This window comes from Mytilus trossulus, chromosome 4 (genome assembly GCF_036588685.1).
Source record: "Mytilus trossulus isolate FHL-02 chromosome 4, PNRI_Mtr1.1.1.hap1, whole genome shotgun sequence".
Taxonomy (NCBI): Eukaryota; Metazoa; Mollusca; class Bivalvia; order Mytilida; family Mytilidae; genus Mytilus; species Mytilus trossulus.
Genome location: NC_086376.1, coordinates 51,742,946 through 51,769,200, shown reverse-complemented (window position 1 = coordinate 51,769,200; position 26,255 = coordinate 51,742,946). Strand labels below are relative to the sequence as shown.

Below are 26,255 nucleotides of genomic sequence, written 5' to 3'. Positions count from 1 at the left end.
ATGACACGAACAGTTTTTATCTGGTTGAATTGAAGTAAGATACTACAGCAGTTTGCTAATTTTCGCAAAGTGTTCGGTTGAAGTCCCATCGACGCTAAGCCAATATCTTTTGTGTATGCTTCATCATAAATTCCTCCATTCAATTAAAGAAATGTCTTTATATTTCTTTCCTAGCTTGTGTTATCAAAAATATGATAAAACATTCGTCAATGATTCATATATGGAATTCAGTTTGTTTTAAGAGAATGTTTACTTAACAATATACAAGAGTACAAAACTAAAAGTTCTATTGAGAAGCTTTGTATACATATTGGCATTAATAGCAATATTTGGTTTTCCCTAGTCTCTGTATTAGTCCTGCTTTGTTATATAAGATTGTATTGAGAAATAAAGACAGTTTATAGACAATAACTCTCCAACATTGATGAATTCTGACAGATTAGTGTTTTTGTAATTATGAAGTTGTCAATCAGTTGTTAATTGTTTCCACTCGAACCAGACATTGTACAGCATTGGACCATATTATTCCTATGAGAATAAATTCATATCATTGCCTGTAACTTGTAATACACTGTGCTGTTAACAAAGTACTTCGGTCCCAGAGACGTGGATACTTTACTACACGTTTTTTCCCATAATACATAATAATCACGTATTCTTTTCTTCCAGATTTATGTTGCGTGGAATGAATGTTTTCTAGTTGCCAATTAGAAATAAAAATTCTCCTTCCTTCATGTATTTTATTTTTTGTCAGTCAGAAAGTCGCTTATGGAATAAATGCTTAGATTGAACGCAAAATGCTCATTAATTAAGTTGCGAATTATATTATAAATCACTTACAGAACACTTCGCAATTATACAAAAGAATATTACCACATGTATTTCATTTACATGTCATACCGATATGAGAATACGAGCATATTTATTGCAATCGATTGCTTATTCAGTTCCGTAAATGTGATTTTTTATGTATAATTCCTAAGTGGCAATTATATTTTATGTCACTCTAATCTACATACTTCACGAGCATCAGTATGTTTATTTTTAGACGAGACTTCTAGAGTTTAAGGTCAAACATGCTCAAAATTTACATGTATCAAATAATTATCTCAAGTGTTGAAGACTAATTTTTAATTTGATAACACTAATCGGTTTACTCGACTTTACCAACTTCATCGATTTTGGGTGTTTCTAATATTAATGCATCCATTTATCTTTTTTTGAAGAAGCAAATGAACATAATGCTTGCACAACATAACACAATGTATGTAAGTGATTATAATGACCGAAAAAAACATACCGGCTCAAGCGAGAAAATCAATCTCGTTGAGATGATCAACGATCTATGAATATTAAAGATATATCACTTACAAATTTCGTAAATTCAGAAATCATCCACGTACTCGTGATCTGTAATTTGTTCTTTCTAATAAAATGATTCTTGCGGGTAAAAAAATTCACAAGCTGCAAGAAAAAAGCAATTGATCCTTTTTCATCGTATTGTACATATCCTAAGAGGTTTTGACCTCATACATATTCTGTTTGTTTTGGTGGTCAGAATATGCTATCTTCCAATACAGCGATTTATTCCCGAGTGCTTGATTACTGTAATACAAACTATATATACCAATAGAATACCAACATTTATTATCATAGTAGTTCGATCTTATTTTGATTCAACATTGCAGAAGATCCTATGTTATCGTCTTCAGAAATAACCTATGTAATCTAGGCCAGTTTGTTAATGTTTAGTGTAAATGGTTTTGATGAACACATCATATTGGTCATGATAGATATGCATATTTCATTTCATCAATTGAGACCTTCAAAATTATGCATGTGCCTATCTACATATAAGGAATTAACATGTTATGTCATAACATCGAATAGGATATTTTGATTCATGTGAGTTTCCACAAACATTTCTTCTTGTTCTTGGTCGTTATCATGTCAGTAAAATATACATATTGAACCAATGATATTGCCAGAGTATGGAACCCACATTAAATATATTTCTTTGAGTTTTTTTTTTAATTTCCTCTTGAAACAAGATGTAACCCTAGTAATTCTTGAATTATTTTGAATATTTGAAATGACATGTACATTATGTGTATGTTTGCCTTTGTTTACCACCCACCGACGACGCTAGTACCTTTACTCATTCTTGTGTTAACGTTAGCATGCTAGAAATCAGATCATAATCGGAATATACACAAACGAGACAAATTAAAAATAACAAGACATGTGAACGGGCAAATAAGGAAAGACGAATAAAATAAAGAAAAAAAAAGAACCGAAGCTTTCAAGGGAAAACATCTACCATCACGTGACACATGCATTGTATAATTCTATAATGAACAAATTTACAATTGATATATATTGTATGATTGAGTCCTCTTCAGGAAGTTCTTGTTGGGATTACAAGAAACTGACATGCAAACATCTGTAGGTTTTTGAAACGGCGGTAGAAAGTTAAATATAAAAGAAATCATAAATATGTATCATCTTTGTAGTCTAATACAACCAATACGCCGTAAATGCATATATATATCAAGTCAGGAAGCTCATCAGTGATAATGTTTATTTATATCTTTGTGTTTTTGTCCATTCAAAAATATGTTCTTAATACAGATCTTCCTCTTTCATATTTTTATATATATATACAAATTGTCTAAACACTATAACTAGTATTTAAAGCTTGACAAGGATTGCTACATGTCTATTTTTGAATTCCATTCTTTGGATTTCTGAGACTGCATGTCATTTCTGTACAAACAATATCATTGCTGCGTTGCTGTCTCGTACTCGTATACATCCTAAGTCGTATTCATTAGCGGTTTATTTGTTATTTTAAAATAGGATAGTAAAACGGTTATAGCCAGATAAAATGTTACGACCCTTAAGCATAATTGATCTAGTTCTCCTCCGGGATTGTATAATAACAAATTCAAAAACAATTCGAACTGACTCTCTCTCGCTACAAATTTTTTGTTGGAAAATTAAATGAATTCTTATTCTTTTTCAGGCTGATAAAATGGAATACAACATTTCAGATATATCGGATCAGATTGGCTTTTCTCTTCCTTCAACAGTAACTCCTCCTTCTGCAAATATCTCATTTGTTAATCCGTCTCAGTATTATTCTAAATATATACCAGAGAAAACAATAGTAGGACGATATGTGACGTTATTGACCTACAGCATAGGATTCCCTGGAAACATATTCGCTTTATGCATATGGTTACAAAAAAGGATGTCGAATTCCTCCGGATATTACCTTGCAGCTTTAGCTTTGTCGGATTTGTTATTTCTTACATTGCAAGTGTTTCATGAACTGAATGATACCTGGGAAATTAGCACACTTGATGTTAAATTTCTTTGTGAATTCTATCCAATTATTTTTATGACATCACAATACTTATCGCCGTTGTTAGTTTTAGCCTTTACAGTTGAAAGATATATTTCAATTTGCCATCCATTTAAGCGGGAAAGATTCTGCACTACAACACGTGCTATGATAGTGATCGTCTGTCTCGCAATATTTTGCCTTTGCATGAACCTCATACAAGGCTATTTTTGGTCGTACAATTCTCAATTTGCCAAGTGTCTTCCTCGTCCTTCAGCAATAAAAAATGGCGATAAATCTCTTTGGTCAGTTTGGACCTGGTTTTCGGAGACCGTGGTATTTATGTTAGTACCGCTGTTGATTTTATTTTTTAATGTCCTTGTAATAAATGAGGCCAGAAGACTCTCAAAGTTTGAAAAACATCAGTTAAAATCTCATGCCAAATCTCACGGAAATGCTACAACAGTGATGTTAATTGCAGTTTCATTTTACCATATATTCACGACTTTTCCAGTGACAATAGCTGTGGCGTTGTATGTTCAATACAGTGTGGAACCTGAAGACTCGCTTTCGTTAGTGAACAGTACTATGCCTTATTTATCAGACAACTCAACATACAACTTAGTAGATGCCTCAGCGTTGACTCATCAGTGGTCTAGTCATTTTCGATACATACTTGTTAAAAGTATCATTGAAGAGATTGGTTTGACTCATTATGCTTTCAACTTTTATATTTATTTGATAACGGGTAAAATATTTCGAGAGGAATTTCTATCTTTTGTTCGAAGGATAATTTGTCGTAAGGAGAAAAAACATATTCCATCTTGGAATACCGAATATACAAATGTTCGAACAGACCCAGAGAGTTCAAATCATTTAACAGTGCGCATGATAAATGGTCAACCGAATGGACATAGCGGAAACGACAAGATCGTTGACGATTCAGAGACGCCATTATGAGATCATTATATGACGTATTATAGTTCACGTGAAGCTTTAGTAACATCTCGCCTTATATGTGTTTTATATCAACTGATTTTTGCTTCATATAAATTATATTGTTTCATCTAATATGTTACTGAGCCATGCATATATACATAGCAAATTAACAAAGGAAAATATAGTATTGCTGTTGAAAATTTGTTTAAAAGTTGATGTTGAGTATACGTTATTGAGACAACAGAATAGAGAATATAAAATGTAGTCTTATCTAGATCTCAATCCCTTCATATGAAGATGTTAGGAGGGGTGCCATCCGAATTCACGAAAAAGCATTCTTTCCCTAATCCCGTAATACTTTGGCCCAAAATTGAAAATCGTAAAGTTCTGCATCTCAAAACATTCAATATAACTAGAACACACCCGTGAAATCGCTGGTCCATGACTGAATTAAAGTATATAACTATGTGTTAGCCTTATTTTAGCCTGGATATTTAGTCATCTGATAAAGTCATTCTGATTATAAGATGCACAGTTTTCTCTACTTTCAAAATCTTTCTGTTTGAAATCGTCAACCTGGAACTTATCAATTATTCGTAATATTAACTATTCAAGTTGAAAAAAAGGGCCTGGAATGGAGTAATTTTTTATCAACAGCATTGTCCAATATTAGATATTAATAAAGTCGAATTCTTGGTTTCGCTGTTTTGCGTCGTGCCGGCTAACAAATTGGAAACTGTACCTATACGCCTTATTCTAAGTCTAGATTTTTAGTATTCGTATTGTCATCTTTTAAAGTCATACTGATTAAAATGCTACAATAAGGAAACAATGCGACAATGATATAATTTAGTATTGTCAACCTTGTGATTATGACCCGTGTTTATATATAGCAAATCCTAAATACACCGTTTGGTGGTGCGCCTGTCAGATGCAGAACGTACAGATAAGGTATTGGTAACAGGTGAATATACTATTGGTATCGGTATCGGATTCGACCCGGAACTTGTTAATTATTTGCAATATTAATTATGTGGAAAACAAAAGGGTCTGGAGTGGTGTAAATTTTAATCAACGCCATTCTCCTATATAAGCTATATATAAAGTTGAATTCTTTGATTTGTCGTTTTTACCCAATGACGGCTGACAAATTGGACCTCGTTGTTTTAGTATTATATTGATGTGTAGAATATCTAATCGTATAAAAGTAAAATAACAAAAATACTGAACCACATTATGTCTTTGGTGTTTATAAGCCTTTTATAGGACATAATCTTCAGTCTCAGCTCTACAGCGTTGACCTTCATGCTAATTAGCAAAGTGAATAATTTGTCCATTTTTCCACTGCATTTCGAAAAATTAAATGTAAACTAAAAAAAGTGATTCACAACCCTCCGAACCAAATATTTTTGTTTTTCACTTGCACCTCGGCTTCTCCATATATACCAATCAGAATTATATAAGAAAGGCAAGAAGGTCTTCATGTTGATCTAAGGGCCAAAAGTTAAGAAATGTCATTATGAACGTTACAAAGCGTGTCGCAGCAAGAAAACGATAAAAAAAAATCCAAAATTATGTGGACTATCGTTTCAAAATGAGGTTAATTTTAACATTTTCCATCTCGCACTGAATTGAATGTAAAGGTGCAAATTCATGCTTATATAAGAAAGACATCGGTTGGTGTTGAAGTGCATTAGTTTCTACGGTGTATTCGAAGTGAAGGTTAACAAAATCAATAAAAAGTTTCAATTATTTACTTTGTACGACAACTAATGTATTTAATACTGTCTGAATGTAATATGTGAAATTTGTCATCTCGCAAATACAATTATGTTATTTAATACTCAGTAAGTTTATTAAATTGAGAAATGTTTATTGATTTCCCGTATGTAATCTCATGAATTTGTGAATTTCAAGACTGTAAAGCTATTTTGTAGATTCCACATTAAGTTTTATATGAAAAAATATTCCCACAAAGTCCTTTACATGAAGCTAAGTAGATTATATTATATTCAAATGCATAAATTTGACCATAATAAATCATTTATTATAAGGATGTCAGTAAATAACCAACACCATAGCTGTTGCTTTATGTGTTTACTCATTAATACTTGGGTATTATATATATATGAGATCTCACAAAAATATAGCTGTGTTTTCATTCAAAATAAGAATTACTACATAGAAGTTCAATGACCCAATCCTTACATATAAGTGGTGGTGGATGAGGGTTGAATTATAATTAAGACTGAAATGTTGAGGCGAATTTTTAACGTGCTTATGCACAAGCTAAGTGCCGATATGTCAACTTACCAAGACACATTATTCTGACTCCGAGCCGACTAGTTTTTGCTTTCACTCACCAATGCTGTTTGCCTAGCGAAGTAGCAGCAAGTACCATTCAATTTTAAGTCTTTTTAATCAAAAGAAGGCTACAAGGAACAACAGGCACCAACAGAGTTTTCTGATCACAAAATAAAAAATGAGCACGAAAATTGTAGAACACACGTTAAACAACACCAAGCACAAAAAGTTAAGTTTTTTCACTCTTTTCTGTAAAGCATTTAATTTGACATTGTTGGACGGCTTCAAGCATATATTTAGCATTATTTAAACCACAAAACAATGTGTAAGATAGAAATAACTTGTATAAAGTCTCTCATTATACATATTCCCATGATTATACAGTTAGATTTGATTACTAGTATTATTCTCTTTTAAAGACTTCCTTATTCCCAATAGTTATTGCAATGATTAACACATTCATGATTCAATATTAGAGAAATAATATTGGTGTTCAAGGGCTTTTCATTAATTGATATTTGACTAACGAATTGTATCATCACAGCGTTATGAAGAACTTCCCTTCTATCTCCTTACTGCAGCATACATTGTTAATCCTGTCTCGACTATCGTTACAAGAGAACCACGCCATATAAAAAATAAGATTGTCAATGCGAAAACTCTCCACCAGAGACCATATGACGTAAAAATAAGCATCTATAGCCATGAGCAACACCCATACTGTACAGGCTTGCCGACTCAAAATCATACAGAAAGCGACAAGGGTAAACGTGTTTGCAGACACCAAAGTCTACCTCTTGATATTACAGAACAACAAACTATAAAATCAGCTGAAAAGGTCGCTTATTTATCAAACCGATATAACACACAAAAACAATTAACAAAAACACAAAGAACACAAATAGCAGATCTGCGTATACTCGTAGATACTAAAAATTGGTTTCAATTATCAAAAACACATAGAACACAAAAAACAGATCAAAGAGTACTCACAGTTACTAAAAGACAGTTAACAAAAACAAAAAAATCTGAGAATAAAACGTTATGTCTATAAGAACTGAAACTCTGAAAAAGCTAGATTCTTTAAATCTAGAAACAGGTATTTTTTATTCTTAGTTTAAATAACGTACACATAGTACTTTCTGTAAACAAAACACTGAGATTCTGGTCACGTAAATCTGCGCCCATAGACCCCATCGTAAAATGTTGTTGATCTTGTAATGTCAGTAAAAGATCAATAAAAATTCTGTTATATGAATTAATAACAAATTCTCTCCAATAACGCATGACAGAAATGTACAGTAATTATTCAAAAATTAATAGCTTAAATGTCAATTTCAATCAGAAATGACAAAATTTTGCCCGTAACGGTTTCTAACGATTCTGGTTTTTTTCCTGTAGTATTTTGATGAAGGAAGAAGGTTATACTGGTGTCATGTTTCCATTTAGTAAAAATATTTACACAGGGATTAAAAGTGAAGGCAGCATACTTATCGTCTAACCATCCTCGTCCTTTACGTCAATATAATGAAATATTATACTGATAAATGGCTTTTCCCGCCAATGTAATTGACATTTTGTAAGACTATGCCATCTCTTCAGTTTTTGGACATTCAATCGGAAATTCATAGTATTTCGTGAATATTCTTTAACAGAACCTACGTTTAGAAAAATATTTGTAACGTATATATAGGGTTACTGAATGAAAAGTTTTAGAACGTAAACTCGAACTTGAAATCCCTTTTTATAAGCAATGAAAAACAGGTCACCATGCAGTGTTTTGATTTTGGTTGTATATATTCGAGGACCAGTAATAAGTTCATGTTAAATCCATCCACTCAATTATAAATATTTCGAATAAATCAGTGAAGTCAACTCATATTCTATCATTGTGCAATAAGACTGAACGAAATGGGCACAAAAGAACCCAAAACATCATCACGCTGTCCATAAGCTCTCCTTACTTTTAACTTATCAAGATTTGGAATATACTGAATATACGTGGAAAACCTATTTCCATTTTGTTTTAGACTTATTTCATTCTTCGAAACTCAAAACTCATAAATGAAAAACAAACTGATAATGTCATGATAAAAAAAATCAACAAATAACGATACAAGGCATACATGTACAAGTCTACAAATCACAACATAGAAAAGTAATGACTGAGCAGCACAAGCCCGCCAAAAAAATGGGTGTGATCCAGGTGTTCTGGAAGGCTAAGCATATCATGCTTCACATGTGGCGCCAGTCGTGTTGTTAATTTATCTTACAATTGATTCAAGATTTGTCTTCAGTTGGTCCTTGACATGGTTATTGATTTTATCCTATTTTGCTTTATAATATGTACTATCTATACTAAAATTATGTTTTGTATATGATTGTATGATTGAACTGAATAAAAGAAAAGAAGATAGAACAACCATCCTACGCTTGAACAGAAAAATCAAAAATTAAGAGTATATGTACTTTTACCACGTCAAAAAATTACATTTAGTTAACAGTTAAGGGACCAATATATTCGTCTATAACTAATTTTTTTATTACAAAAAACAATAGCCCCTGATGAGTTCAATTGGTCCCTTTACTGGTAACTAAATGTAATAGAAACAAATATCTACGAAATATTTCAATCACTTCTACCAACTTCTAAATGTTCTGCTACGAATTGCAAAAAATCAATGACATCAAATATTACTGTAACACATTGTTGTTAAGTTAATCTCAGGAGCAGGATATTCCCACGAATTTCGAACATCTAAGTCGGAAACATTTTGTTAGTATTGATATATTAGACAGGTATTTAATTAGGTCTTTCCACTTTTCTATTGTTTTTCTTCTGATTATTTTTTTTTCTTCCTCCTAATTTTGTTCTTGCGATAACTATTTGTTTCACAATATGTCGTTTAGATATTTGGTATATGATATCGAACAGTGTATGCGCTTTTGAAATTTACCCTGCGTAACTGAATACTCTTCTTTGTAGGAGTTATCTCCCCAAACACTGTTTTCCTTGTGTCCACGACTCCTTCGCAACTGTAAAAGATAACGACAAATTTATTTTACAAAATTGCTCGTTATATCCCTCGCATTATTTGTCCTATTTTGACCGAAGCGATATGAACACTCCATATGAGAGTTATTTCCCCTTATGCATTTTATATAAGTGATATGCATTTCTATCTTGTAAACCATAAGTAATAGAGACCTAGGATCTTTTGATTTGAGGTCCTTGGTCCAAAAATATGAAAATAAGGTCAAGGTCAAAGGTCAAGGTCATATTCTAAATTTTGTGAATTTGGCTTATTTCCACTCATTTCTAGAAACCGTACAAGACATCGACAAATTATTTTTTTCTAAATTGTTAGTTGCGACATGTCCTTACTTGTATATTTTGGTTGAAAGGGTGCACAGACAATAAATAAGAGTTTTTGCCCATCTTACATTTAGAATTATGCGTAAAGTGATATTACTCATTAAACAAACATATTTAAGACCTAGGGTCTTTTTATTTAAGGTCCTTGGTTTGTGACCCTGAAATTGAGGTCAAGTACATAGGTTAATAGGACGTTCTAGATTTTGACCTTTGCTTTAAGCCATATAAACTAACATTTAATTTTTTTTTTATATTTCATCTTTACCAGTGGAAAGACCTTCAATTGTTCTCTGAACAATTGGTTTTTAATTGTCGTTAGTTATTTGATAGGTCACGCGTCTTTTCTGTCTCCATTTTTTATTACTCACTGTTTATTTTTATATTTTCGAGGAACCAAATTGGGGCAGTTTAGTTTTATCTGAATATTTATAAAAGTTATACATAAACGAATAATACTTCATTTGTGTTTTCAAAATGTATACTGATCTTAAGAATAAGTAAATAAAGCTTTGAGTCATATACATGTATGTCCGAAATTTAAGAAAGTATTTGCGACTTTTATCTGCTTTTTTTCTAATATAGAATAACTTCAATATTGACTTAATGTCAGCTAGAGCGCAGCAAACCAAAACTCAATAACGAAATAATTTCCGGTCTAGTTGGTTGATATGTCTAACGATTGGTTTGTCAGTTTTTGTGGACTTCAATTTGTTTGAAATTACCTCGGAGTTTGGTATTTTTGTTATACATTTCTTATGCAATGTTGTCACTTATCTTGATTTGTATTATAAAAAAGTATGCTGAATTTCAAAACTTTTTAAGATAAGTATGCTGTTTTAATAACCATACATTTGGATCGTGTTAACATAGCTTAAAACCATCAGTTTCGTAGTTGTAAAGAGAATATTGGTAAGTCAAACGGTTATAAGAGTCTAATTGCGGTCTTATGCTTTTAACTTGAAAACAAACTGCTTTATTGCTAATCCTCTTTTGTTTATGTCCGTCTGTCATCTATATTAAATACGAATTAGGTATACCAAAAACAATTCGAATCTCTTAAACCAGGTTTTAGGATTTTTAATCAGTAGGTCGAATGGTAACATCTGGAATCGCATTATCTCCAAACGGATGGAAACAATTGTATAAGAATACTACCGGTGTAAATACACTCATCATAGATACCAGGATCAAAATTTTGTATTAACGCCAGACGCGCGTTTCGTCTAAAAAAAGACTCATCAGTGACGCTCGAATCAAAAAATGTTTAAAAGACCAAATAGAGTACAAAGTTGAAGAGCATTGAGGACCAAAAATTCCTTATTAGTTTAGCCAAATACAGCTAAGGTATTCTATTTCAGAGGTAAAAAAAGCCTTAGTTTTTCAAAAAGAGTATGCTGAATCTAAAGGGATATTCAAACTCGTAGGTCGATGAAAAACAAAAAATTCAAAACAAAATACCAAAAACTACAAAAAGACAAACAACAGTATACAAAACACAATATTGAAAAAAAATTAAGATTGAGCAACCCAAACTCTATACAAAACAGGGTTAATGTCGGGTGTGTGAAACTAATCTGCAACCAAGTATATCAGTTATTAAATGGCGAATATCTAAAAAAGATCTACCTTCTGCGTTTACTAATTCAGAAATTTATTGGAAAATACATTAACTTCCTACGGACAAGTAAAACTGAAAGAAACAGTTTGATGGCTCTTGGGATTATTCAACCAGGAGATTATCTAAAACAAAAGAGTTCGATATATACCACAATAATAGCTAAACTCATAAATCAAAAACAAACTGACAATGTCATGTCAAACACACACAAAAAAAACACGATTTAATGGTGAAAAACACACCACAAAAACAAAAGACTGAGCAAAGCAAACCCACCAAACAAGCGGGATTGATAGCAGTTTGTCTGGAAGGTTTAGTAGATTCTTCTCCAAATGTGGCAACCGTCGTATTGCTATTCATAGTAATTAATCTAATTATTGTTCCAAGAATAAGATTTAGCTGGTCCTTGATATGGTCATTGATATTTACACCACTGGGTATATGCCACTACAGGTGGAAGTTTCGTCCCCGACGGTATAAACAGCCCAGTAGTCAGCACTTCAATCAATTATATGGTCATTTTTATAAATTTCCTATTTATAGAATTATGATTTTTTCGAAATACTAAGGATTTTCTTATCCCAGGCATAGTATGATTGCATTTGCCCTATACATTATATTTCTGTAACTTTTCATAGATATTTAAAGGTAAATTTTCTCTAATTGTTATAGTTTCGGTCGGGCTAATTAAAGACTGATGTAAACTTTTTTCGTTTTAACCGAAAAGGAAAATAATAAAAATACCGAATTCCAAAGAAAATTCGAAACGGAAAGTATTCCTGACTTGGTACAGGAATTTTTGCTATGAAAAAAATGGTGAATCAAACCTGGTTTTATAGCTAGCTAAATTGTATAAAAGTTGCATTAAATTTCATTTATATTTTGACAACAGTGTGTGATCAAAACAAACAGAAATAATAGAAAAAAATGTAAAAAATAGGAGTACAGCAGTTATCATTATGTTAATCTTTTAAAACTAGTTTTAGATATTTGTAACAAAATATATAGGCCATAAGTGTGCAAAACTTTAATCCTTATGAATATTTCACTGTGTACTTTCTATCAAACCTACAAGTAATATTTTCCTATTTGTTTTTCGATATAAAATCAACTGTAGATTACATACGCTATACACATGTAACAAAAACTCACGGAATTTTAGGTCCTCAATTTCTCTTTAACTTCATTATTTATCTAGCCTTTAACTTTTAAAATTATTTGAGCGTCACTGGTGGATCTCTTGGTCGTCTAGCTTACTCAATTGTGAACCTGGTTTCTTTGACTAGTATAAATTCATAATACTATTAGGTTCGTACACGGTGTTGACGGTTTGGCTAACCATAAAACCAGATTCAACCCACATTATTTTCTTTAAATGTCATGTTCCAAGTTATGAATATATCAGTTGTTATCAAATAGTCCATTTCTTTGTTTGTTAACGTTTGTTTATGCATCAGTTCAGTGTGTCTGTTGTTTCTTTGTTTTCCAGTCCTGTTGTATTTAATGTGTTTCCCCCGGTTTTGGTTTGTGTGACCTGGATTGTTATGCGCTAAATAGATATACGACTATTGGTCAGCGGTATACTACTGTTGCCTTTATTTGACAACAACGAATCTTCCAAAGCATAATATGGTTATTTTTTTAATGCTTTTAACAGCTTCGCCAGAATGCCTTTAACAATCTTTCACTACAAACTTTTGACGAATACATGAAATAAATCAACTCATCATGGGCTATTGTTTTTAACACTTTGCAAGTAAGGTTTTAGGAACAGACTAATACTGGCAGCTAAACTGTAAACTAAATTTAATTAAATAAGACATCTTCAAGGTATTTCAATCACTTTTACTATCTATTAAATGTTCTGCTATGCATTGCATAAAAAAATCTGAGATTACTGTAACACATATTGTTGTTATAGTAATTTCAGATAAAAATAAATTATTTTGGCAATGATTTCTTCAAAGTATACAGGTCTATACAAACTAAGAAAATTTATATTTAACTAGTAATTGGTATAATGTCACTAAAAAAAAAATACTGTCATTTAGAACTTGACTTTTGATATTGAGTATCCATCGGTCAGGACGACTGGATACCATCGGGAGCAGAATATGCTAACCAATTTCGAAAATCTGAAGTCGGAAATTTCTTTATAGAATTAATACTAAAGAAAGATATATAGTTAAGTATGGCTATTAATTTTTATGTTCACGTGTCTTTTCTGTCTCAATTTTTGTCATTGCTCATTGTTTTGCTATTTTTGAGTAACCTAATGTATCATAGTCATTATGGCGGTTCAGTTTTATTTTGATATTAACGTTAGACCTAAATAATTACTATTTTCATATAAAACAGATGTGAAGTAAATCTAACATGAATCAAATATATATCATGTAAATGATTTTCATTGATAAAAACTTCCATGTTGAGTCATTGGTTGTTTTTGTTAAGTACGTATTTATACCTGTTTCTATCTGCGGTTATAAAAAACTCTTTGGTCGGGTTAACGTTGTTGTCTCCTTAACACACTCCAATTTCCATTCTCAATTTTATTTTAATGATTGTTTGATTGTTTCTTGCTTAACGTCCAGGGGCTGTGAACAGTAATTGACCGTTGCTCCATTAAAGTGCATTGATTGATTTTTTGTAAACTTAAGTCCAGTGGGTGTTAACAGTGATTGGTTGGTTGATTGATTGTGGTTTTTTTTTCTTAAAGTATAGTGGGTGTGAACAATGATTGGTTGGTTGAATGATTGTGGTTTTTTCTTAAAGTATAGTTGGTGATAACAATGATTGATTGATTGATTGATTGATTGTTGCTTGCTAAACGTCCAGTTAGTGTACACAATAGTTAATTGACTGTTACTAGCTTAAAGTCCAGTGGGTGTGAACAATGTTTGATTGCTTGTTGCTTGCTTAACGTACGGTGGATGTGAACGATGATTGTTTCCAGTATATTTTGGTAGTGATAGCCTTAAAACGATCAGTTTCATGTTTTAAAGTGGACAGTATCTAATCAAACGAGACAATCATAAGACTCTAAGTATGAGCTCATACATTTAATTTGAAAACAAACTGCTTTAAAGATAATCCGCTTTCGTTTATGCCAGTCTATCATCTATATAATATATAAATTAAGTATACCAAAAACCCTTCAAATCTCTTTAAACAGGTACTACTATGATAAGAAATCAGTAGATTGAAAGGGAACATCTGGAATCGAATGATCTACAAACGTATTGCATCTAGGTTAGTTCACAGTGTAAAAGGTGTCAGACCACCAATTAAAAATCCCTATCTGTTCAACCAAATTTTGCAATTTTCACAGCTTTCTAAATATTTTACCTTAAGTTTAACTTCATAGAAACCACGTATATCCTGAATTGAACATGTATCAGCATTCTACATGCCAATTTTCACCATACCTTTAAAGCCTTCTAACAAATTAACTGACCATCAAACAGAGATACTCAAAAAAACAAACCTGGTTTTCTAAAAAATCTAAAATTAGTATACTATGGAGCGCATTAATCCTCAATTTTTAATGCAAACTCATAGACAAGTAAAATTTGGCTCAAAATGATCTTAATATATGTCTCTTTAACCAAAAGTTTTATTTCTGCATATTTGTTGGTTAGTTTAAGTAAACAAGTTCATCAAAAGCACTATTTTTTTGTCAGAGTAGGGCTACTTTTACATACGTTCTAAATTGGAGGGAGTAATTGGTGGTCTGACACCAAAAGAAAGACGGAATACAAAAGAGAGGGATGAATTATCAAAGAATATTCAAACTCCCTAATCTGTTAATTGAAAATAAACTGACAAAACCACGACAAATAAAAAGACAAAATACAGTATACAAATATCGAAATTTAAGGACTGAGCAACACGAATAAGCGGATTGATCTCATGTGCCCCTGGATGATAAACAGATCCTGACCCACATACGAAAACCGTCGTGTTGCTCATGTAAGAACAACCGATGATAATTCTAATTCGGTAATTACATTCGGGGGGAAAAGGAGGACGGGATTTTGGTTACGACGATTGAAAATATTTCTGTCGTCATCTCTGAAATAGATTTTCAATAACGGTCAACCAACTCGTGATGGGGTCTGTAAAATGTTCGAAGGAATGATTTTGACTTCACCACTTGGGACTCTTGATTGAGTCGCTTTTGTTTAAGCAGCAACCTTGTTTCATGGAAATCATGATGAAAAACGCAAGCCCTGGAATATCGTATCTCCTCGGAGAAAAGTCTGTTATATACTACATTTAAGCAGGCCCTCATAAATCGAAAAAAGACTGCCAATGTCATAACAAAAGTGAAAAACCAAGGGCAATATGGAGACGTACTCCGGAATGATATTAAGCAGATACTGATCTACATGTGGCATACATCTACTGTTTTCCGATTTTTTTCCCGATCCAAATTTATTTCAAACTACAAACCAAAACATATAAATGATATTAGATATGTAGTTTGATGACGGAATATATCATCAACATTGTTTCTCAACCAACCATTATAGAAATCCAGTCTAACTAAAATTAAACCTCTCAGCGCTCCCGTTTCTGATATGTGCGTTGGAGCGCGACATATTAGAAACGGGAGCGCTGAGAGGTTTGATTTAATTAACACTGATAGAAATCAAGATTAAGCTAAGATTAAATATATAGTTAAAATAGATGACATTCCTTGTCCTTATTCGTTTGATATAGCACTATAAAGTGGAATTAAATCATAAGAAAAGTAATTGATACATCGGACATCTTGAACAGTTGTCTTTTTTCAAGTATCGTTCGTTTATTATGGTGGTGGGTTTTTTTTAAAGATTGAATCTTAAAGCAGTGACAAATGTTCGATTGCAGTAGACATAAAAACCGAAGCTGTTGTTTTCAAGTTTAGATCAATTATAGATATTTTAAAGAAATGCGTCGACCTTTGAAAATTTTAATTTCTTCTTCAACACATGTAGAGTAAAAACAATAATTATATTGTTTTGATTATGGCCTAATATGTGATATATGTTCTCATCTTTTACAAATATGAAATTCATATTCAGACCAATGCGATGAAGTGAAAGACATTTCTCAAAAACTTTAAAAGAAGCTAAGAATCAAACAGCATTGACAGAATACCTACAACAAACGACTTAATTGTATATATTTTAGATAGCGTTTGGTTCAGCAATACAGCTAAATGTATCACGTATTTGATTCAAAACGTATGAATATCATCATTAAACAACTAACCAAATCACCATTATATTTATTTAAGATTTTGTTTTGATATGAAAATATGTATATGCTTAATCAATTTATTGTGTAAAGCATTCGTTAATTGGAGTACCTTCATTTTGATTCACAAATCGTATACTACTGACGCTTGTACTAGATCTGCAAGTACACTTACACTATTATATTAGTTCGTGTGAGAAAACAGGAAGAACAAATGTGCTAGACTCGACATTTCAAAATTAATGCAGTTCTTGTAAAGGGGATATAACAGATGTGTATGACCCGCATGTATTATATACAATGAAAAGAGAGAAAAGATCAAACCTACCACAGATTATACTCCAAAAATAAAACAGAAAACGCATCTTGTACGAACTTAATACCATACGGCTACAAATAGCATATAACCATTCCACTAAAATGCTGAAAAGAAATAAACATCTTTAAAATGTTTAGATTTAAAACTTCCTTCTCGAATTTATACAACTGGTAAATTCGCTGTTAAAACAGTATCAAACAAAGTCACAATGGCGAGCTGATTAAATCAGTACTAAAAAATGAAGAAAAAAAACCTTTTTTTTTTATCAGTTTGTTTTACAAATGTGTTGAGTATTTGTTGTAGTTGTTTTGATATGAAATTACAGGAAGCAATTTTGAAATAAGACTGTCTTTATTCGTTATACGCCTCTTGATAGTTGTTCGATTGTTGGCATGAACAACATCACGCGCTTTTCATTGATACTAAATTAAAGCGGATGGACAAATCTTGACGTTACTGCATGAATGTTGAAGCCATTTCCTATTAATTTCGAGGATTGAGTTCTGTGCTTGATTTAATATTAGGCAATAGGATGAAAGGGAAAATGTACAAATTACCGATAAAGGTTTATACTTTTCAAAGTCTTTCTGTATTATATGTTCTCATCTTTTACAAATATGAAATTCATATTCAGACCAATGCGATGAAGTGAAAGACATTTCTCAAAAACTTTAAAAGAAGCTAAGAATCAAACAGCATTGACAGAATACCTACAACAAACGACTTAATTGTATATATTTTAGATAGCGTTTGGTTCAGCAATACAGCTAAATGTATCACGTATTTGATTCAAAACGTATGAATATCATCATTAAACAACTAACCAAATCACCATTATATTTATTTAAGATTTTGTTTTGATATGAAAATATGTATATGCTTAATCAATTTATTGTGTAAAGCATTCGTCAATTGGAGTACCTTCATTTTGATTCACAAATCGTATACTACTGACGCTTGTACTAGATCTGCAAGTACACTTACACTATTATATTAGTTCGTGTGAGAAAACAGGAAGAACAAATGTGCTAGACTCGACATTTCAAAATTAATGCAGTTCTTGTAAAGGGGATACAACAGATGTGTATGAACCGCATGTATTATATACAATGAAAAGAGAGAAAAGATCAAACCTACCACAGATTATACTCCAAAAATAAAACAGAAAACGCATCTTGTACGAACTTAATACCATACGGCTACAAATAGCATATAACCATTCCACTAAAATGCTGAAAAGAAATAAACATCTTTAAAATGTTTAGATTTAAAACTTCCTTCTCGAATTTATACAACTGGTAAATTCGCTGTTAAAACAGTATCAAACAAAGTCACAATGGCGAGCTGATTAAATCAGTACTAAAAAATGAAGAAAAAAAACCTTTTTTTTTTATCAGTTTGTTTTACAAATGTGTTGAGTATTTGTTGTAGTTGTTTTGACATGAAATTACAGGAAGCAATTTTGAAATAAGACTGTCTTTATTCGTTATACGCCTCTTGATAGTTGTTCGATTGTTGGCATGAACAACATCACGCGCTTTTCATTGATACTAAATTAAAGCGGATGGACAAATCTTGACGTTACTGCATGAATGTTGAAGCCATTTCCTATTAATTTCGAGGATTGAGTTCTGTGCTTGATTTAATATTAGGCAATAGGATGAAAGGGAAAATGTACAAATTACCGATAAAGGTTTATACTTTTCAAAGTCTTTCTGTATTATATGTTCTCATCTTTTACAAATATGAAATTCATATTCAGACCAATGCGATGAAGTGAAAGACATTTCTCAAAAACTTTAAAAGAAGCTAAGAATCAAACAGCATTGACAGAATACCTACAACAAACGACTTAATTGTATATATTTTAGATAGCGTTTGGTTCAGCAATACAGCTAAATGTATCACGTATTTGATTCAAAACGTATGAATATCATCATTAAACAACTAACCAAATCACCATTATATTTATTTAAGATTTTGTTTTGATATGAAAATATGTATATGCTTAATCAATTTATTGTGTAAAGCATTCGTCAATTGGAGTACCTTCATTTTGATTCACAAATCGTATACTACTGACGCTTGTACTAGATCTGCAAGTACACTTACACTATTATATTAGTTCGTGTGAGAAAACAGGAAGAACAAATGTGCTAGACTCGACATTTCAAAATTAATGCAGTTCTTGTAAAGGGGATACAACAGATGTGTATGAACCGCATGTATTATATACAATGAAAAGAGAGAAAAGATCAAACCTACCACAGATTATACTCCAAAAATAAAACAGAAAACGCATCTTGTACGAACTTAATACCATACGGCTACAAATAGCATATAACCATTCCACTAAAATGCTGAAAAGAAATAAACATCTTTAAAATGTTTAGATTTAAAACTTCCTTCTCGAATTTATACAACTGGTAAATTCGCTGTTAAAACAGTATCAAACAAAGTCACAATGGCGAGCTGATTAAATCAGTACTAAAAAATGAAGAAAAAAAACCTTTTTTTTTTATCAGTTTGTTTTACAAATGTGTTGAGTATTTGTTGTAGTTGTTTTGACATGAAATTACAGGAAGCAATTTTGAAATAAGACTGTCTTTATTCGTTATACGCCTCTTGATAGTTGTTCGATTGTTGGCATGAACAACATCACGCGCTTTTCATTGATACTAAATTAAAGCGGATGGACAAATCTTGACGTTACTGCATGAATGTTGAAGCCATTTCCTATTAATTTCGAGGATTGAGTTCTGTGCTTGATTTAATATTAGGCAATAGGATGAAAGGGAAAATGTACAAATTACCGATAAAGGTTTATACTTTTCAAAGTCTTTCTGTATTATATGTTCTCATCTTTTACAAATATGAAATTCATATTCAGACCAATGCGATGAAGTGAAAGACATTTCTCAAAAACTTTAAAAGAAGCTAAGAATCAAACAGCATTGACAGAATACCTACAACAAACGACTTAATTGTATATATTTTAGATAGCGTTTGGTTCAGCAATACAGCTAAATGTATCACGTATTTGATTCAAAACGTATGAATATCATCATTAAACAACTAACCAAATCACCATTATATTTATTTAAGATTTTGTTTTGATATGAAAATATGTATATGCTTAATCAATTTATTGTGTAAAGCATTCGTTAATTGGAGTACCTTCATTTTGATTCACAAATCGTATACTACTGACGCTTGTACTAGATCTGCAAGTACACTTACACTATTTTATACTGCAATCAGCTAGTTTACTGTTCAGATAAAGCTATACGTATAAACGTTAGCTTTATACGTCAATGACCCCAACTGACCTATAAGCCCCGCCTCCTTATTGTATTTCATCAACAACATCACGTCACGACCATGACAACGTAAAGTAACAATGGTCAAACTTTTTTCAATTTAAACTTTTATGTCTTCAAATTGGTTATTTATATATCATGTTTATCAAATGTTATTAATTAAGTTCATTTTCCCTTTCTAATTCCTTAATACGCCAATGTCTTACCACCTGGACTACGCTCATAGGGAAATACCCCAAAATGGTACCTCAAGAGGGAAATTCCAAACACTTTTTTGAACAATTTTTGTTACATCTTTTTTTTCATTTTTCATTTTTTTTTCGATTTCAGTATAAAAACAATATACGTATAGTGTCTTGAAATATGAAATTTATTTGTATTCGGCACGAAACGGGAAAATGCTCGGTAGAACCTCGCATTTTCCCGTTTCTAAGCCTCATACAAATAAATTTCATATTTCAAGACACTATACGTATATTGTCTAAATATTAGTTCGTGTGAGAAAACAGGAAGAACAAATGTGCTAGACTCGACATTTCAAAATTAATGCAGTTCTTGTAAAGGGGATACAACAGATGTGTATGACCCGCATGTATTATATACAATGAAAAGAGAGAAAAGATCAAACCTACCACAGATTATACTCCAAAAATAAAACAGAAAACGCATCTTGTACGAACTTAATACCATACGGCTACAAATAGCATATAACCATTCCACTAAAATGCTGAAAAGAAATAAACATCTTTAAAATGTTTAGATTTAAAACTTCCTTCTCGAATTTATACAACTGGTAAATTCGCTGTTAAAACGTTGACTACCACATTGTATAAAATCATCAATCATTAATCAAGTTCTGTTTGAAGTCGTAATTCAAAAACAAATTGGTGGTTATATGTAAAAAATCGTGGAAATACAATTTCATTCAAGTCTAAAAAGTGAAATTGCAAAATCAATTAAAAGTACAGAACACGATGCTTCCAACCATACAACAATGACGTAGGATTAATGTAGAGTGGATTTATGTCAAAACCTTGAAATATAAACTATGAGTAAAGAAAATGTTGCTATTAATACGAATGTACAAGAAAGTGCACAATCCGTCTAAAACTAAATCTGTATCACGCGTCAGTGTTATAGACCGTATGCTGCCAATTTCAGTGCGTACTATACGTCTTTTTCTAATAATCTTTACTTTCGTTTGGTACGCCTAAAAACAGTACACTAGAAAGCCAAAGTTTTACAACGTTTTAAGACATTGGACAACCAAAATGATAAAATGAAACCATTATACCGGTGTATGATCAGTTGTGCTGGTTGTGAGTTGAAGAGATTTCTACTTCTTTTTTTTTTTTATTGTTTCCAAGTACATTAAACAATGGCTTGAATATATTTGTAAATTTCATGAGGTCGACGGGCGCAGACCACATTCTGTACAAACAGCAACTTGTCCTAGTCATCATCACAATTTTCACATGTTCTTTCAAGTTTGTTATGACTTTTATGTCCTCTGAACATACATTGACATAGTAAAAACTTATCATTGATATAAAATTGACAAGCCATTATGAAACATTTATATAGATATATCTTAAAATTAGATATAAAATGTAAAAGATATTGATCAAAAGAAGCAAAACATGTTGCAGACGTCCGTCTCCATTCTTGTGTAGATAAACAAATGACTTTTTCTATTTTTAAACTTTGGTGAGGGAAATAACGCATGTAGATTTCAGGCAATTTTTGGCATTTTTATCAATTTTTTATGATAAAATCTATATAGCCCATTAAGTTGGTTCATAATTTCATTATAATATGCTAAAATTCATACTACTAAGTAAACCTAGATAAAAAATGTCAATTTGAGTTTAATTTCAGAAAAAATTGTAGAAATGTCATTGAACAAGTATTTAAATGATTGATGTTGGTTGTTTAACGTCCAGTGGCAAATATTTCATGCATATTCAGGACGAGAACAAGTTAACAATAATAAGTAGATTGTTGTAATAGAGACCATCTAGAACGATGGATGGGGAAATTTGGACTACGCCTTAGTTTCATCCCAAAGATTCATGTGTATCATAAAAAAAAAATTGAAACATTGTTTCGGAATTTTTGTGGTCTATATTGTTGTATGCCTTGTGATATACCACGTTCAAATTTAGGTTCAGTGTATCGTCCAATACAAAGCTGTGCTCATATTCATATCACAATAACATGTTGTCGTTTAGAATTGAAGTATTTCATTTAGACGCTTAATTTCGATCCATCCAAAAAGATGTAAAAGCGCTGAAATCGACCAAACTATATTTCTAAAATTCCTACAGTGCCCGACAGAGACAGCTAGGTTGAATCAGTAGCGCGTTAATAAAAAAACATTCAGTCCCAATCTTCAAAGATTTCTACATTATCAACAAGCAAGAAGAACTTTATTGACAATGTGGCAGCTTAAATGAAGTATAAAACAACCGACACTAAAATTTCTCGTAAAATTGTTTTGAAAGTTTTAAGATCTATTTATTCTTTTTATAAATGGTTTCTTTCAACTGGTTAACATACACAGCAATTTTGATATTGATTTAGTCTGGATGCAAGTAATCCTTATCAAATCTGGATTCATCTTTCAAGAATTCATGTGATGTAGATATTTAAAATGGAGATTTACTCATGCCAAAATACATTTAATGATAAAATCTGCAACAGTAGAAGAAGAATACACATTAACAGTGATCATACACAATTGGTAAATGTCAAAGTAAGCTTATTTACAGGGGATAATTTCATAAAATGTCTTATTTATACACACATGACTGCTTAGAAGTTGATTTTCCTTTCCAGTGATATTGGTTCTGCGAAAAAGCTAAATCTATTTCTTGAGATTAAAATTGTTACACTTTTAACAGTTGATGTTTCTTTACCAAAATTAACTTTGATACAATATGCAAGAATAAGTTCTCATCATGATAGTTTACTGAGTCAACTACTCTACATACTAAGTTATGCATACCCCAGGGATTCATCGCCTATAATAGTGCATTTGTTCAAAACTTTCAGAAATTTTGACCTTTTTGTTTTCTTCATATTTTCACATTCATTTGAAAGTTGATTTTTTTTAAAGTATGTTTTTCTGAATTGAGGACAGTAAAAACAAATACTCAATCTTTATAAATAAATGGCTTTAGCATCTGATAATTTTTTAAACATCACTTATTACAATAAAGATCATTCCCAGCTTCAAATTTTCACATAAATCAAAAACCAGATATACCGAAGGATTATCCGGAAATTATGCCACACTACTAGTATTCTCACTCTCACTATAACTCTATGTGTATACATCGTATATATGAATAAAAAAGAAGAAGAAGAAAATGTGATATGAGTGCCAATGCGACAACTCTCAATCAGAAACCAATTGATGCAGGAGTAAGCAACTACGGGTAACCGTATAGCATTCTAAAATTAGCAAAACTCATACCCCATACGGAGTAACAAATGTAAAACAGTGCAAACTAGAAAATAACGACCTGATTTGTGTACAAAACAATAATTAATATCATATATGATATACAGCAGCAAGCGACAACTCTTGAATTATTGCATACTCCTGACAAGGGCACATACAAAATGTGGCGGGGTTAAACAAAATAGCGGACGCCGTACCCGGAACAGTTGAACAAAACAATAAACGAAAAACAAATAAAATTTTATGATAAACAACATAATTTATATAATGTATATAACAGTAGTTTCTTTTTGATATCTGTCTGTCATCAGTTGTGATGTCATCATCTGGCAGTACTTTTAAACATTAACTTGGTAGTAGACAAAGCAATTAGACCAAAAGTAAAACTAATTATTAAATCAAATTGGGTATGACTGTAGACGGATTGAATTTGCATTTTTGTGGCTTAATTGGAAAAGGTTAAAAGTTTAATGACAAATATGCACGTATAACATAAGGTTTAGGCAATACACCAATTATAATTCATGTTCTCCCAGTTAAGCGTTAATTCTTTCGTTCTGATGCATCTCGTGAAGTTCTATTCTAAATCACGTGAGAATCCCGCCATTTGGCCAGGCCTAATGATCTGACCTTTTTGCATCTACTACTAACAGGTCAGCACTGATACATAAATGCATTTAATATTACAAATCTAACCTGACTTTTATCTCTTTTAAGAATACCATCACTATCAGTTAAGACTTGATTGACTGTCTATATAAATAGATGAAACGAAAATTAACAATTCGGAAATTATCTTACAAAAAGTCAAGGTCATGTTTATGAAATAAACATTCAAAGAGAATATTAGTTTTTTTTTCAACAGCTTTCCTAATCTTTGAAGTTATTTGAAGATATATAAATATTTTGAAAGAATACAAACGGATTCCACATGATGTATTCATACCAAACACATGTTGATAGTAATTATAAAATTATTGAACATATATAAGATTTCAATAATTAGTCTCTAAAATGCTTTCAACTTAAAGACTGTAGGCTTATTTATACTCTGCACTTAGGATTACTTCACAAGTGACCGATTATCTCTTTTACTATCTGTCTTAATGCATCTGTATCACTTCTTTATCTTTTATCTAAAATAAAGCAGTTGTGACATTTCCTATGTAGCCCATACTCTTATTTTTATTTCTTCGCAAGCCATTAATTTTGCCTTTCTCAGTTAGTAAAATTTATCCTGCTTATGCATTACTGTAAAATAATTAAGAACTTATGTAAAACTAAGGAAGGAAATAACTTCATTTCAACTTTTATCTTCTGTAAACTTGTTTATTGTTTGCCTAAAGCCCAGTCACAACTATTTCATACAAATTATTAATGTTGTGTGAAGTTGGTCGACCAGGTTAAACGTTCGGATTTTGCAATGTCTCTTTGAATAATAATGAGGTTATGTTAAAAAAGGGTAGAAATATTTATTTGCTTTTGGGACTCGTTCAAAAAGTGTTTCGAACTAACCAAATTTTTATCAGCAAGGTTTCATATTAAAAAAACATCCAAACTTTACATATCGAAAATTAATTGCAAAACGAAGAATTTGTTACCATAATTTAAATAAAAAATTGGAAGACATTCAAATAACCATAGAGAGCAGAGGTTTTAAAGCAGCAACTGCAACACATTGGAAAGTGAAAAACACTTTATATTAGATAGCGAAATAAATAGGGAACTAACAAACGCTTTTTTAATAATTGTGGAATACATTTTTTCAGTGCAAGAACTGTCTTGAGTTTTTAATACACAATCCATTAGAACAATTACAAGTTAATAAAGGGTCCTACATTTGATGACGAAACAAAGCTTTTAATTCATTTGCACTTATTATAATCACAGTGTAGATACTATTCTGTACGCTATCCGGAAGTCGCGATTTTCGAAGCGAGAACTTTTTGGATCACATTCTAAATTAGTTGGATATACTATATTAAACGGTAAGATGTTCATCTGTACATTGCTTAATGATTAATTCAGCTGACATCGATATTCACAAATGGTTTATAATTAAATTTAGCACACCCCTTATTCGAATCTTTGCCTTAATCAAGAGATTTTCAAGTGCATCACTAAGGAAAATCAGTCGGTGAACCTAAAAACAATCTTTTTGCACCCTTACTGTACAAATTAACGTAAAACCCAGACTTAATTAACTAAATAAAGTATATTTTAAGTGGTGGTAAAAGTTTCAGCCAGATCTTTGAAGCCAGAAATAAGAAAATTACACTTGTTTGAATTTCTCACTGTACGATCAGTCTCGCTTGTTTATTTT

General features: G+C 31.5%; 1 protein-coding gene across 5 annotated transcripts in view; it reads left to right on the top strand.

Annotated features, from left to right (window-relative positions):
- The window catches only part of LOC134715488 (probable G-protein coupled receptor 139), a 94,378-nt gene extending 89,966 nt beyond the window's left edge, over nt 1–4,412 (top strand). For all 5 annotated transcript variants that reach the window (XM_063577692.1, XM_063577693.1, XM_063577690.1 and 2 more), the window contains one exon: nt 3,026–4,412. In XM_063577692.1, the coding sequence (XP_063433762.1) occupies nt 3,035–4,306 (1,272 nt within the window). In that variant the 5' untranslated portion in view covers nt 3,026–3,034 and the 3' untranslated portion in view covers nt 4,307–4,412. The remainder of the gene's footprint in view (nt 1–3,025) is intronic.
- Nucleotides 4,413–26,255: the final 21,843 nt, after the last annotated feature.